At 35.7% G+C, this 15,802-nt stretch overlaps 1 protein-coding gene across 5 annotated transcripts in view; it reads left to right on the top strand.

Moving 5' to 3' along the window:
• Positions 1-15,319, top strand: part of DYNC1I1 (dynein cytoplasmic 1 intermediate chain 1) — a 319,991-nt gene extending 304,672 nt beyond the window's left edge. For all 5 annotated transcript variants that reach the window (XM_025379447.1, XM_025379445.1, XM_025379446.1 and 2 more), the window contains one exon: positions 14,376-15,319. In XM_025379447.1, the coding sequence (XP_025235232.1) occupies positions 14,376-14,486 (111 nt within the window). In that variant the 3' untranslated portion in view covers positions 14,487-15,319. The remainder of the gene's footprint in view (positions 1-14,375) is intronic.
• The last annotated feature ends 483 nt before the right edge of the window (positions 15,320-15,802 follow it).

Raw genomic sequence — 15,802 nt, 5'->3', positions numbered from 1 at the left:
TAAGCTTTATTCTAAATCGCTGAAGACCTAGTCTGTAGAGGCACCATGTACTAAAAGGAAAAATGACTTCCCTACCTCTGAGGCTTAGCTGCAGCCTGCTTCTGAAAGAGGTAGATCCCTTAAGGGCAAATGCTGCCATTATTGTGATTACTATAGGATCGTTCACCAGCCCAGAACTGACAGAACGTAACTGTGCTTGAAGAGAAGTGTACCGTCTGGACAAGTGCCTTCTCATTCTTCCAAATCACCTAAACTGCGGAAGGCCAGATGGAATGCTTCACGGCAGGGTGGCCCACTTGGAATTAGAGGTCCTATCTAAGGCTGGTACATGACTGACTGCAGGGAGGATGGTTGAGCAGAGAGCTATTTAAGAAGAAATAAATATGGCATTGAAGACTAAATTGCCAGTAGGCTCTGCCACCATTTACCAATATTCAAAATTGGTTCCCTGGTCCTTATTAAAACGAAACTAGTAACCACGGTCATGCTAGCCTTGAGATAGAAAACCTTGCTTTATAGAACCCTCTAGAAAGAAGACAAAATGCTTTTAGATAAGCTTTGTAATACAATCTGTATTAAAAAGTAGATGGTAGGTTTTTTAGAGCACACGGTGTTGGTCCATTTTCCTCAGTACATTGAATAGATGTCTGTGGGAAGACATCTCGCATTCATTCTCCCAGTGTTGATTTGAGAGATTTCTTTTAAGCTGGGGAGAAAAGAGCGGCCTGTAGACTAGCTTTTGCCAAGACCCTGTTCCACAAGTGAGGCTGTCTTGAAGGGTATAGGACTTGTGCAATTGCATAGGGCCCTGTGCTTAGGGGAGCCCTGAGCTTGGGTCATTGTCTTACAATTGCTAAAAATTTGTCAGGAAGGAATTCCACATATTCATTTTTCACTGAACCATGCAAATTATGTAGCCGGTCCTGTCCACTAGAGTGTTACTCTTAGTGCCACTCATGAGGCAAATCAGGAAAAAAAAAAAAAAAAAAAGGCCGTAACCTAGATCATTAGGAAGAAAGAGAAAGCTCTAGAAATGTAGTTAAATGGATGGACACACTACAATCTTCTGATTACCTATTTCTCTTTTTACTCTTTTTTTTTGAGAAGGAGTTTTGCTCTTGCCCAGGCTGGAGTGCAGTGGCGCCCTTCCACCTCCCAGGTTTAAGCAATTCTCTTGCCTCAGCCTCCCGAGTATCTGGGATTACAGGCACACGCCACCACACCCAATCAATTTTTGTATCTTTAGTAGAGACAGAATTTTGCTATGTTGGCCAGGCTGGTCTGGAACTCCTGACCTCAGGTGATCCACCCGCCTCGGCCTCCCAAAGTACTGAGATTACAGGTGTGAGCCACTGCGCCCGGCCTCATTACCTATTTCTTAAAACTCTTTAAAAATGTTTAGTGAGAAGGGCCATGACTCTACCATGATAAACATCAAGGTACATATAGAGCTAAAGCCATGCTGAAGATCCCAGTTCACCTCCCACAACCCTGTTTTGATCACATCATAGTTTTACCTGAAAAATATATTAATAATATAATTTGGGGAAAGATCTCTGAGATGCCTACGCCAGTTGGAGTGGAGTGGGACAGGCTTTCTCTGTCCACACCGTTGTTGAGATCTCCCTGAAGGGAGCTGCTATGAGCACTGATGGAAACATCCCCATTCAAGCCCAGGTAGACTTGCCTTCCTGTGAGCCCTGGCACTCCCTGATTAGGGCATTGCAGAAAGGGACTCTGGTATCACCAGTCACTGACAATCGTCTGCCTCATCTCCTGTCCCAGCTGAGGCTGCAGCTGCTGCAGGGAGCCCCAGCTCAGTGCCCCTATGACCATGCCTTCCTCTTATAATGTACACTTATCCTCTATGACTTTTAAGTTGATGGCAGAGAGCAGTGGCTTGAATCCAGATTTAGTGATACAATTTATTATGAACTTCTGAAGGCGTAAACATAGGATTGTGTATGAGCTCACTGAAATCACCAGACTGAGTTTGTCCATCTCCCTTTTTTTTTCTTTTTGTTACATTTAAATGACAAAGACATGAGTAATATCCCACAACCTATTACTCAAGAGGTAAAATATAAAACAGCAATGTTTTCAGGTAGGTCACATGAGGCTGTGTTTATATAGCTCACATTTTTGGTTGTTTGATTTCAGCATTATATCTGGAAAATACACTGTACACATTTATTTTCACAGATAGGGGTCTATTTTCTTTGCAGAGCAGGTGCTGAACTCCCATTAGCATAAATGGAAGTTATGTGAATCTGAATCTGACAAAAGACAGAGAAGACCCCTTTTTATTATTTGGCTATAATTTTTATTCTATTTGTGCCTTGAAAAGTTAATTTACATAGACAGTGGTTGCATGCACCATTTAAATTTTCTGAGATTCAAAATTAAAAATGAGCCTAGATTCTGAATAAGTTTTGAGAAATCTCCAAACTATGGGATGCAATTTATTTGTTTTGGATTATAGGAAGGATCCCATGCAATTAAATGAAACATGGGTAGGATAATAAGTCAAAAATGAACTATTAATATACCTGAAAAGAGAGGTATTCTTGGGTTTTTTTTCAAATGATGTATGAACACACATTTTAAAGAATTAAAAATAAAAATTACTCATTGCCATGGCTCCATTACCAAAGAGCAAGCTTTTCTATGTATATAGAGCTGACTTCAACAGCACATAGGCCAATATGTATAGAATAATTCATGTGTTCTGATGATTGATAGCCAGCCTATCTACCTGTCTTTCTTGCAGATGTGTTTTACAGAAAGCCTGCCGCCATTGTTAAGGCTTCAGTGCTGTCACACAGATGCGGCTGTCATAAATATCCCCTAACAACTATGTTTGCTGCTTATCTGAATTAGTTAGAATGCTGTTTGCAGCTCCAGTTTTGAAAGAAGCAGTTTATCTTCCACCTCCTATTATTTCTTTTTCCATTAACCTCTTCCAGGGAAGATTTTGTTTTCAGTTGTGATAAATTCACACAGGTTTCAAATCCCTGATTATATTTTACAGTAGTCAAATGATAAAATTACAGAATCATTTTCAGCTCAAAGTAGGATTTGAAGAATAAAATGGCAACTTAAAAACCATGGTTTGAGAGATGGACAAATCTTATCCTAGCTTTATTGATTTGGTATCTTATTCACTAATTACCTAAGAAAATATGCATAAATCTTTAAATTGGAACTCTGAACTTTGGTAGCATTTCAAATAGCTTGTTTGATATGACTATTTGGGGGCCAAAAGAATAGTATTCATTTTATTATAAATTTCAGTAAGTGTAATACATTTAACATTGGAAATATGGGCCTTGAAAAATTCTTGGAAAAGAAAGATGTGGGTTAACATGAGAGATCAAATGTAACACTGCTAAAAAAGTAAAACATGATTTTAAATGTCCGTTTGAATATATTTTAAAGCCAAAACGAAAAATCAGGAGTGAAAAGTTTATTTGTAACCCCAACAGGAAAAATGGCCTACATAATACATTTTAGAGTGATGGTCAAGGTGTTACATGTAAGAACTGTTAATAGGTGCCTCATAAGGTTTCATAGCCAGCAAGAATAAGAATAAAAGAAAAGAGATTCAACGGGCCATTTTTTTAATGCTTTCAACAGCAGTTTGACGTAGTGGCATTTGATAAACTGGAAGTACTAGGAGCTAAAAAGGGTTTGAGTGACACAAAATAAATACAATACAATGATGATTTTTAAGGGGATCACACTTAGGCAATACTTGTTTACTTTGTGGAACTCCTTCATGTTTTCCAGTAGTATAGGGCCTAGGTCAATTCTGCATAAGCAGCCTGTGCCTTGAATATAAATAATTCTCCTCCTTGAGGAAGTGGGTGTACAAAACACAAAACTGAAAAGTTAAACTTGGATTTGGGAGGTTAATTCAAACAAGAGTCCCTTAATAAAAAGAACTGCATTTGCAATCAGCCAGTTTTAATAACTGTGCTTTATGAAGGCTTTTGTCCCCTGCACAAGGCAAACCTGATTGCATGGCTGAGTTTTTGCAGCCTCCAGAAGAGTAGAGTTGGTCTCAGGTTAGCAAGATCCAGGTATGATCATCTGAAACACTGGGTGTTTCTCATTACATGAGTGTGGCCGTTAATTTCCTAGATTCTTGAAGGCCTTTGCAAATACTGGCTTATTTGGTGGATAAACATTATTTTCTTTAGCTGATACCAAATACTTCCTTTGATTTTCCCTTCATGAAAAAGAAAAGACTTAGGCATAAATTCTTCCAGTGATACCAAACATCCAGATAAAATGTTAAAATCCAAATACCTGGTTCTGTCTATAACATCTAGATAGCAGTTGATGACGTAAGAACAAAGCATCAAGACTTTCAACTAGATTTTTCAGTTTTTACTTGAATTTTTAGTGTTATAGCCACAATGCTGTGCTATTAAGTCAAAGGGCACAAAGGTATATTTGCATGGGCAGATTTGGGATGCTAATAAATATAATTAAATAAAATAAGCCTCTTTGAAATAATATATTAATTCATTTGTCATAATAAATTATATGTATTTGAAATTAAATATTTTGGGTAAAATCTATGATTGTAATGTTAGTATTAACTGTATTTCTCCTGGGAAAAGTGCTTAATTTAAAAAAGAAAAGGTGCAATTAATTCCAATTAATGTTGTAAGTATTCATCTTATAGTGTGTGTAATAGCAGTGGCTTTCACTTTGATAATTATATATGTAAAAGACCATGATTAAACTAATTTTTATATAAATAGTATGCTTATTCAGGTAGCATTAGTATATGAAAATGGACTTACAGGATTAATATCTTCTCAAGCAAATGTTTTTTTCTGAATTGGTAAGAAATACTTATGACTTCATGTATTATGGAGTAGTTGACTCAATGAAAAGAAAGCCCTAATATCTAATATTACAAACAGCAAATTAATGTGTGTATAGTAATTTGCAATATTCAATGAAGTTCATATATTCTCATTTTGGTGATAAATGATCTATGAATATAAACCTTCTGAAAGAAGAACCAGTTTGTATAATTAATCATCTTCACGATTCTTCTGTGGTTTCAAACTGTCATCTTCAATAGCAGTTTGGATTATGAAGCAGTTGTTAATTATAGTGTTAATTTTTTTATGGCTGACAAAATTGTGTTTGGTTCTATAATTTCAAAATTGCTAAATTTTATCTTGAAAAATTGCTGCTTAGAGCAGTAGCCTCAAATCACAGCTTTAAAAGCTAAATGTGAAGTCTCTCCAATCATCTGTGAATGTAGATTAACCCTGGCCTGTATAGAATGGAGTTGTTTCTTACATGTGTATGTGTGCTACTGTTGGCATATCTAGAATATAATACATAATCAAGTATCTGCTTATGCATGTTTCCTGTGTAAATATTTATACACCACGTAGGTTGGACTTGAAAAGTGAGGAAGTGAATGAATCATTATATTTCACTTTCAAGGAAAGCTTACATGAATTTTTGAGAATGTCAGCTATCAGAACATATTTTAAATTTTAAAGCATGAATTACTTATCACTTAAGAAATATCCAAATTGCTAACATTGTAAAAGCAATTTCATACTTTTAACCTAATAGATAAAGCAGTCTCCCATTTCTAAGCTCTTTCTCCTAATAACCAACCAATAGTTTCTTAATATTCAGAATAAATTTTTTATTTGTGTTGGTCTCAGCATTAAGGTCCCTTAGATAGAAAGTGAACATAAATGAATATTTTTAAAGTGAATAAATAAACAAGAAAGTGAAAACCTTCTAGTATGATTTAAAAAAAAAAAAGTTACCCTTGTGACTTAAAAAAAAAAATTCAGATTGTCAGCCCTCCCTTGATTATCACATTCCTCAGATTTTTTTTTTTTTTAACCTTTGGAAGACCACATCCACAGAATTGTACACAAAGTGGTTATTTGATGATTGTCTATTAAAACACAATAACCCAGTCTAGCAAAGTGCCTGGCACAAAATAGGCACCCAGTAAATATTTGATGGGTGAACGAATGATTCATGTGTGAAAATTTGAGGAAAAATTAAGAGAAAATTTAATTGTTTAGAGCATTCAGGATGTAGCCTCCAAGTTGGCTACAGATTGATGCACAGGAAAAAAAATTACTTAACTGTAGTTGCAGGGAAAAGGATATTTAGAAAGTATCTTTAGAAAAGCGTGCCTATCCTTCCCCCCAATCTCTTTCCCAGTTTCCCTCCCCTCCTGTGCTTTTAAAAGTGAGCAGTTGGCCACTAGTGTAATAAAAGCATAACAGTTGATTCAAACAGTTGTCAAACCACTGGAAAATGCTTCCTTTTCATTGTGCTTTTTTTGGACACTATAGATATGGTAAATCATGAACTGCGTTATAAAAATACCTCTTTTATGCCCAAACATTCCGTAGGAGGGAATGACATTTCTTTTATTACCTTGGTAAATATTTTTAAGGTGTTTAGCAATAAGCCTTCTTTTTGTCAAAACTGCTTAGACGCAGCAGTTGCTAAGAATTTACCAGAAAACCTATAGTTAATAATATCAGGAAAAGAAGGGACATGTGTTTAGTAGCTTATGTGACAGGTGAGCTTGTGTAGCACATGCTTTTGCTTTTTCCTACCATTTTCTTGATCTTTTGTGTTATGGAAAAAGAAGTTATCCATGTTTAGAAAGTTTATTTCTCATTATTGTCCATCAACCAGCGTTTTTAGCATTTTCTCCATCTTTTGGGCAGAGAAATAGATTATTCCAAACAGTAAGGAAAACAATAAGGCTAAAAGATTTCTGAGGAAAGAAGGATGATAAGATTTTAATACAAATGTGAAACAAGACTATTTGTCTTTAGGTCTTCATGAATTAACTCTTTCTTTGGCTATTTGTTGTTGTTGTTGTTATTGTTGTTTTTCTTCCAAAGGTAAAACCTTCAGAATGTTGTCATGCTTCCTATAATGCTAAATTTTAACATGAAAAATATTTTACGTGTTACTTTCTTAAGATAGCGTTTAAGGAGAAGGATATATATTTCTTTCTGCATTCTCTGGCTTATTGAAGTTGATAGAGACCCATGTTTATTACTATTTACTTTGACTTTTATGTCCTACCTTTATTTCTGTCCTTAATTAGGTGGTAATGGATTTTTTTAAAAGTGTGACTCTTAAAAAAAAATGCGGTAAAAATAAACTACTCCTTTAAAGATATGAGGGAAGAGACCTTTGGCAGAGAAGCTGCATGGGTGGATGAGGGTTCCCTTAGATGGGATTTCCAGATGAAAAGAAATTCAAAGATAATCAAATACCATCTGTCCACCATAGGTAAGAGTGTTGCTAAATTTTACAGAAATTTTTACCTATTGACTGGTAATAGCAGACTGTGCTGTACAGAGACTAATATAACTCCTACTTTGTCGACTTCTTTGAAACTGCTCTAAATAAGTTACATACCATATATCTTTTTGTGGTAGAACACTGTAGTATATTTACACCCTCTGTATATTGCATTCTGACTTGGAATTCTGGTCCGTGGTTTCATCCATTGTTAGCCGTGATGCTAGACTCTCCCGGGAGTTAAATACAGTGGGGCTGTATTTATGTGAAGCGGGTATGCTTGGTCGTTCAGTGGCTGTTTCATTGCATATTACCTCCCACTTTGCTCCCATCTGTGTGTGTGGTAAAGGGAATTGTCCTAAAAAATATAGGCTTCCTCTGAACACAGACGTGTATTTGTATACCAGTAAGTCAACCATCTCCTGAATTTGGGTGCCATTAATAATTGTCCTTTTAAAAAGGCTTTTAGAGCTTAGAGGGGGTTAGCAGTTGTTCTGTGGAAACCAATGCACACTTCTACATTTTCTGTAAATGCTTTAAAAAATAATGTGTATTAAAGTGAAAGGAAATCTGTAAGATATCTTTTTAACAGAAAAGTTTAATTTTGAGATTAATACAGAGGTGAATTGTTGTGTATCTCTTGGAAATCAATGGTTAACATGATAGTCTCACACACTTTTTAAAATTACTTCATCTAACTGAAAAATTACAAAGAGGCTGATGAGCCACACATCCCATGGAATATTTATCTTGAAACCTAAAGTCCTATTCACTTAATGTGTTGGCCATACTTCATGTACGTGAGAAACCAACTGAAATCAGAGTGCTTTTCTAACGTCTTAATTATGCAAGATTTAAAAAAAAAAAACTAAAGTAAGCAATACCTGAGACAGATATTTTTACTATGAAAAATATTGCATTGGGATGGTGAACGTTACTGCAGATAATGCAGCTATTTAAAATTATTATAGCTGCAATTACTAAAAAATGAGGAAGATTTGACTGAGAACTATTCAAAATGGTCATTAGCCATGTGATTATAAAGAGGAACATATGAATGATATTTGCATGTTTAACCTTGGTTATAAAAAGTCATTTGATTTTTTTAACAGCGTGTACATCAGTTATAAATCCTTACAACTTTAGGTAAAAATGAAGAATCCCACTGTGGAAAGTGCCACAAGGAAATAGATGGATTAGGATGTATTAGTCACATGTGAAAAATAAAAAATATGTATGTGCATGTCTACATATGTGTGTGGATGTGTATAGTTACAATAAATAGTTATATTTTAAACTTGATTTTTAAATGAACAATGGAAAGTAGCAACTCTGAAAGAATTCTTGTGATTTGCAAGAACTCTTTCCCTGTCCCCCATTCATGAAAGTTAGCTATTATTAAAAGCCTGACTACTTAGGAAATTATTTGTGTGAATATTTAAGACATAAAATGTTATAAAATATAAGGTAAACTTCTAAAAAAAAAAGTTCAGCTCTGAATAGGTAAAAAGAAGAAAGTAGAAGAAAGAGAAGAGGCAAAGAAGCAAGAAAATAAAAAAAATTAGAAGAGAGGAATAAACATTAAGAAGGAAAAACAGCATCATGTTCAGGGTTTATAATGTACAAGCACTGTGTTAAGCTCATTACATTTTTTTGTTTTATTTAATATCAGTCCTAGAAGATGGATCTTATAATTTATTTCACACAAATGAGGAAGTAAAAAGATAAAGATCAGAAGTGTTAAAACCATACATTCCCTAAAGACACACAGCAAGTTCATGGCAAATCTTGGGGGGGAAAAAAAAAAAGCAGGATCTGGCTGGTGAAGTGGAAAAAAGTCAACCCTGGCTCCATTCTCAAACGTTATTACTCCACAATCTGTGCCTCCCTTTAGGTATACAGGACACCCGGGCAAGGCGAGCAAGGGGTTAGACTGGTAAGTTTTTCAGGGGTGAAGTGGGACCGGGTCCAGAGGCAGTCTCCAGTCCACTCAGGCAGAGAGGAGGGGACAGATCCCTGACATGGTCAGAGAAATAGTGGGGTAGCCTAAGGGGTGGGGCTCTGGGAGGCTAAAATGATACATTTTCGTGAATTTTTCCACAATTTTTGCACTTTTGCTTTTGCTTGTTGACCTTTTGTCTTCCAAGAATCTTAGAAGATTTAAAACAATCTTCAGAATCTTTGAGCAGGTGATTCAAAACACATTACCTGCCTGCCCTTCTGTCATGGAATGCTGGCATTTCTCAAAGGGGTGAGGCTTGATTGCCCCACACTAACAGACAAAAGTCATGTGGTCTTTAGCAAATCATTTAGCTCCCTATACTGTCCTCTCCTACCTGTTAAAGAAAGGTCTATGCCCTGCTTCTTAACATCCTCACATAACAATCAGAATTAATTCCTAAGGAAATTTTTTTTAAAAACAGAAAAATACTGTAAAATGGGTATGTATGCCACAAAACATATCATTTTGGGGAGCCTGTTCAATTTGACTGATAATTTAAGGAAAAAGAATGCATGACAATCCATGATGAACTCATAGTACTTCCTTTACTTAGATGACCTTTCTCATGCTCTCCACATCTCTGTTGATGAATGGGTCAGACAGCATCATCCCTACTTTACAAATGAGGCAATGAGAGGGTAAGTGCCTGACCATTGCCAGCAACCAAGATGAGAACAGCACTTGAGTCTCCTGTCCAAATCGGAGGTTCATTTTACCTCCTTCTTATGTCCAAATTCCTACCTCAGTAACTACCTTTGCCCTTAGTTTCATTGGTTGTAAAAATAGGATCATATTGCTAGGCGTGGTGGCTCACACCTATAATCCCAGCACTTTGGGAGGCCAAGATGGGCGGATCACTTGAGGTCAGGAATTCGACACCAGCCTGGCCAACATGGTGAAACCCAGTCTCTACTAAAAATACAAAACAAATTAGCTGAGTGTGGTGGTGCATGCCAGTAATCGCAGCTACTTGGGTGACTGAGGCAGGAGAATCACTTGAACCCAGGAGGCGGAGGTTGCAGTGAGCCAAGATCACGCCACTGCACTTCAGCCTGGGCAACATCTCAAAAAAAAAAAAAAAAAAAAAAAAAGGTGATCTCTCTTAGAGTTAAGATTTTATTATCTCAGGAATCTGAACCTCGAGTGCTTTGGCATGAAAGTGCTTTATATGTTTAGCAAAAAATTAGAAAACAGTCATTGAACCAGGAGATGGACTGGCTGTTGGTGAACTCAGTCGATGAAGCAGTTGGAATATCTGAGTCATCCCTAACCTATGATGCAGACTTCATCAGAGATGAATCTAGAGGCAGAAAATGTTTCCAGATCCACTTTGACTTAGAACAATGCTGGGCAATTTTTGAAGTTTTTTAAAATTTTTTTTTAATGGTGTTCCCTTAATTTAACTATACATTTTTAATTGGTCAAAATAACTTACGAATTTTTTTCCTATCACAAATGTAAATTGTTTGGAAATTATTCTAAGCTATTATTCTCAGAGAAAAAAAAAATCCATAGTGATGCTCTAGATTTAGCCTTTAATGCCTTAATAGAAACTTGAAGAGATGCTGAAGCAATGTTATTAACATGCCATTTGCCTCCCTGTTACTTGCTTGACACACAACAGGTAACAGGAAATGTTACAGTTGTCACTGAAGGAGGGTAAATTTTAGGCTATTCATATTTTAATGTCAGTGAAGTTTTTTTTTTGCCAGTATTCACACAGTTTGACCTACAAAAATCATAATTAATTTTGTCAGTATTTCATAGTCATCATATTCCAAAACAATTCACTACTGTATCTTTAATTCAAACACAGTGCCTGACATATAATTGGTACTCAATCAATGCTGATTGAATGAGTATTGAATAAATTTATATGCAAGGTAGGACATGAGATCAGTCTGTTCTGTAAGAAACATGAACAAAGATTTTTCCTATTTAATGATTAAGATAGTGTGGGATTTAAAAATCTCTTAGAGAAAATCATAAATGCATTTATGTTCTTGAGCCTCCTTTCTAGCCATTTCTAATCAGAGAGTACAAGGTGAGAAGAGCCAGGAACTGCCAAGGGTAGCAAGGGCAGTTCTGTCCAAACGGATGCTGTTTACAGTCATGGAAACAGCAAAGTGAAAAGAGTGGCCCTCTTGTTTGTTAGGACACCTGTTTGGTTTTACCTACAAGTAATTCTAATGTCAAAAATTATTACTTTGGGTGTAGAAATAGCCTGTGAATACACATTCACACGTTCAAGCTAAGATTATACTTAAAGTACTTCCTGATGGTGATATTTAATTCTAAAAATGGGGCAGTCTGCAGTTCACCTTCTAAATCTAGCATTACAATCACCTTGGGTTATTTTTACAGTCAACAAGATGAAAAGTATAATAGGATGAGGTAGATAAATTGATTTCAAGTTTCTAGAAGGAATTGTGTTTTCATCATGTTCTACTCTAGAATTTTTGTGAACCAAGAACATAAATATTTCTGTGAAAATTATAATACCATAAAGAGGAAAAGACTTGGCAAAACAAATATCCCTAAAAAACAAACTTCAAACATTTTGCCAATCTAAATGGAACTTCAGCAGATCAGAAAGAGGACAAGATGTGTTAGATTACTGTGACACTTTTGCGAGGGTGAATCTGTATTTCTAAGGGCATGTGTTAGTATTACAGCACTATTACTCCCACCCCCATGAAGAAAGTCACATATAATTCACTTGCTGGTTTATGTTTTGTGTGTTTAAAAGAAACATTTAAATTTGATAAAATTCAATTTTGAGAAGTTATGTAATTTTTGAGATGTGCAATTTTATATAGTGTAAATGTTCTAAACTGTATCTAGACATTTATTCAAACCTTAATGTTCCGTAATCTTTACTAGGGCTGTTTCTGAACAGTCTTGCCATGACTACTACATGAAACTATGTAAATACATTTACCTATTTTATTGTTATACACATTGCTATCAATAAAATATTGCGTAGGTCATCGTATATTAACTTAAATTTGTACCATTTTAACTAATAATATAGCTTTATGTTTGGAAACGAAACTCAGCTCTTTATGAGCAAGGTACTGTGTACTATTGAGACCTGTTTTTTTCCTCCAATATTTAAAGTTATATGAAGTTATGGGGCATTTCAGCTTTAGTTTGATTCTTACTTTATATGGGAAAAAGTTATAAATGTGTTGTCATGATTAGGCTTTTGTCTCTTCTTGGGCTCTTGTTTCATGGTTATTTTTGGAAAGGCTTGCTCAGTGGTTGGAAGAGAGAAAAGAAATAGTGGTCCTATTCTTTTACATAAATGTGATACCAACCCTTTGCTGGTTATGTTTTTAGTGAGCTTGTTTGTATCATACATTTTGGGGGCCTCATTTCCCAGGTACAGTATTTTCTAAAATTGAAGAGAAAAATGAAGAATCGTGGAATACAGGATAAGAGCCCAAAGTAGGGAAAACAGACTGAGCAAAAAGTTATCAGCATCATTCAAGACTATTGTGAACTTGCGTTATTGCCTACAAAGAACTTTGGATTCGTTTCAATAACTGTAGTAGCATTTAACCATTCAGAAACTCATTCATGTGACTAAGTAAGAATTCTTATTGGTACTGCACTTCGCAAAATAAGTCAAAGAACTTACTTTCCTTGCCTGTATATAATTTCCAGAATTATATACTTGAAACACTTAGCCTTAATACCAGAACACTAGTTTAAGGATATACTTTGCATAATGAAGTTGCCACTTTCCAATAAGTTTTCTTGGACAGACAGTATTTGAGAATATTATCCTTGTAATAAAAATTTTAAGTTCTAATCATTTGGCTCTGTGTGGTGAGAAATTTTCCAGCTGCAGAAGCAATCTCAAAGCTTAGGTTTACTTGCTTCCTCTTTTTTCATTAAAAAGTATATTAATTGAGATGCCTGTGTGTTCTTAATGTTTATGGAATATGTGGATAATGTACTGTAGCACTAGTACCTATGGTTGAATTACACTATATTATAGGGTAAAACTCCAAGAAAATGCGTCTAAAATCTAAATCAATTTTATTCTCTGTGAAAACCATTCCGACTTCTACGAAATCCTGTTTCTCATCCTCAAATATTCTATCCCAGATACTTGCATGATATTTTGAAGCAATTTATTTTTGGATGCTATGTGGAGAAAACATTATCCTTTAAAACGACTAACAAAAATTCATAGATTCAGTTTGCATTGGAAGAGGCATTAATTTCCTCCTCACTGAATAGTACATAGAAGATATTTTGGAAATTTTATAAATCCCCTTTTTGATGAATCAGTATAGCATACTGGCTAGGGATGTTCATAATGGAACCAGATTCCATTGACACTGATATTTGCTAGCTATGCAACCTTAGTAAGATTATTTAATCTTTGTGTGCCTCTGATTTAGGAATATGAGGCACAATGGGATTCTTATGATGAATGAGTTAATACATGTAATGTACTTAGAACAGAACTCTCGGTAAATAATAGCTACTACTACTATTATTCATAGTTATCATCATATAAATCTTACTGGAAAGGCCTAAGTACTATTTCATAGGAGGAATATTTCTTTGTATATATAAGCTATTCTTTTCCTTCATACTGCCCCATCAGCGATACTTTAGAAAAAGGATTAATACCATTGACTAGGGATAAAATATATAGTTATTTGAAAATCTTGGTCAATAACGCAGTTTTTATTTGCTGTTTCACTGTAAGTCTGGTCTTCTTATGAAAAAATTTCATTACTAAAAGCACTTTAATGTGGCTACTGTGACTGTATAGTTTACATAGGTTTTAAAATTTTATAAATTCTGTGAGTGCTTTTGCTTCCAAGAGTGACATGGTTCTCTTATTAAAGAGCGACACCTCAGGCCCTGCTTGATCCAAAGAAGAATATTTGATTTCCTTTACATTCCAAGGGAAATATCTGCTTTGGAGGGGGTGAGGGCAAAGGGATGGTCATTCAGGCTTCAGGGCTTTCAGACAGGAAAGATATCTTGTTCATCAATTCTCCATTGATTTGCTTTGCAGCTTGCAGTTCCCCACAATGATGAATGGACCCGATTTGCCAGGACCCTTGTGGAGATTCGCGCTAACAGAGCTGATAGCGAGGAGGAAGGCACTGTTGAGTTATCTGCCTAGTGGAAATGAGCCACCCCCACTGCAGCCCCCAACTTTGTGTCCTAGAGCTCAGCGTCTGCAGTCAAGTCTGTTGTATTCGGTGTCCATTCAGTATCAGTATTGCTGTGACATTTTGGGTGCCATATTGTGCCAGCTTTGCTCCAAGCATTCTAAATGTGTCCCACCATGCTTTCCACTGACCCAAAATTCACCAGAGCATTTCTATCTTTATATTTCTGTCTCAAAAATGAAGGGAGGGGGGTTATGGGTTAAGTTGCTGCCTTTTAACTACTTAGTAGCTGTATTTAATAGCTGGAAACCTCTGGTTAAATTTGTGCTTACATGCACTCCTGGCATAGTCCTATTAAATCCATATGAAGCCAGATATGATTGGGTGCAGATGTAGTGTGCCTCATGTTATGGTACAGGGCCAAAGACTTGAGATGTGGTGTTTTACATGGTGACTCACATTATGAATGGATTTACTAGAAGAACATTGCTGCTCCTTATTTATTGTAGTGTGCTGCATGGAACGTATTTATTTGAAAGCATTAAAATAAACGATCCTAGAGCATGTGCATAATGAGAGGACTGTATTCTCTCTGCTGCTGTTGAGGTTACATTAAGTTCCAAATAACAATTACAGTATGCCAGTTCCACTGAAGACATGAAATCTTTAGAGGTTTGTTGCAGTGAACGAAATGAATTTTAATGCCTATTATTTCTAGGTACTTTAACAATATTTCAAATATCATTGACCACTAATACTTGTCATTGAAGCTAACACAGTCTGACAAAAGTCTATGGTTCCTAAATATGACATCAGTGTTGCCAATAAAATGTTTCAAACCAGGTCTGCACCAGTGTAAGTAAATCCTTTGCTTGGGGAAAACTTGACTGGAATTCTGCTGTGACAAGAGGTGGGAGAGATACATTCGAGCCATGTTAAAGACCGATCATGAATTTATTTGAGCAGCCAACCTGGCCGGACTTAAACCAAGACTCCTAGTTTTATTTTTATGAGCGAATGTGTGTGGTTTTGTGGAAAGCTCCTCCTTCTCACCTTTACCAAAACCACCCTTGCCCAAAGACAGTTGTTGGAGTAAGAAAGGTAGGTTAAGATGAACAAATACCAAATGTCCTACACATATCTTTTTAAAAACAATTTACACCAGAAAAATGATGTTTATTACTATTGGACTAGGAAATATGTCTATAAACAACTTTAATAAACTTTTTTTTCAAAAGGTCATTTTATGCCCAGGGAAAATGAAAACAAATAGCAGTTGAGTCATGAAAAACATTCGAAGACAGGCTTTGGCTTTTTAGGAAGGGAA

This window comes from Theropithecus gelada, chromosome 3 (assembly GCF_003255815.1).
Source record: "Theropithecus gelada isolate Dixy chromosome 3, Tgel_1.0, whole genome shotgun sequence".
Lineage (NCBI taxonomy): Eukaryota > Metazoa > Chordata > Mammalia > Primates > Cercopithecidae > Theropithecus > Theropithecus gelada.
This window is presented reverse-complemented; position numbering and strand designations above follow the sequence as displayed.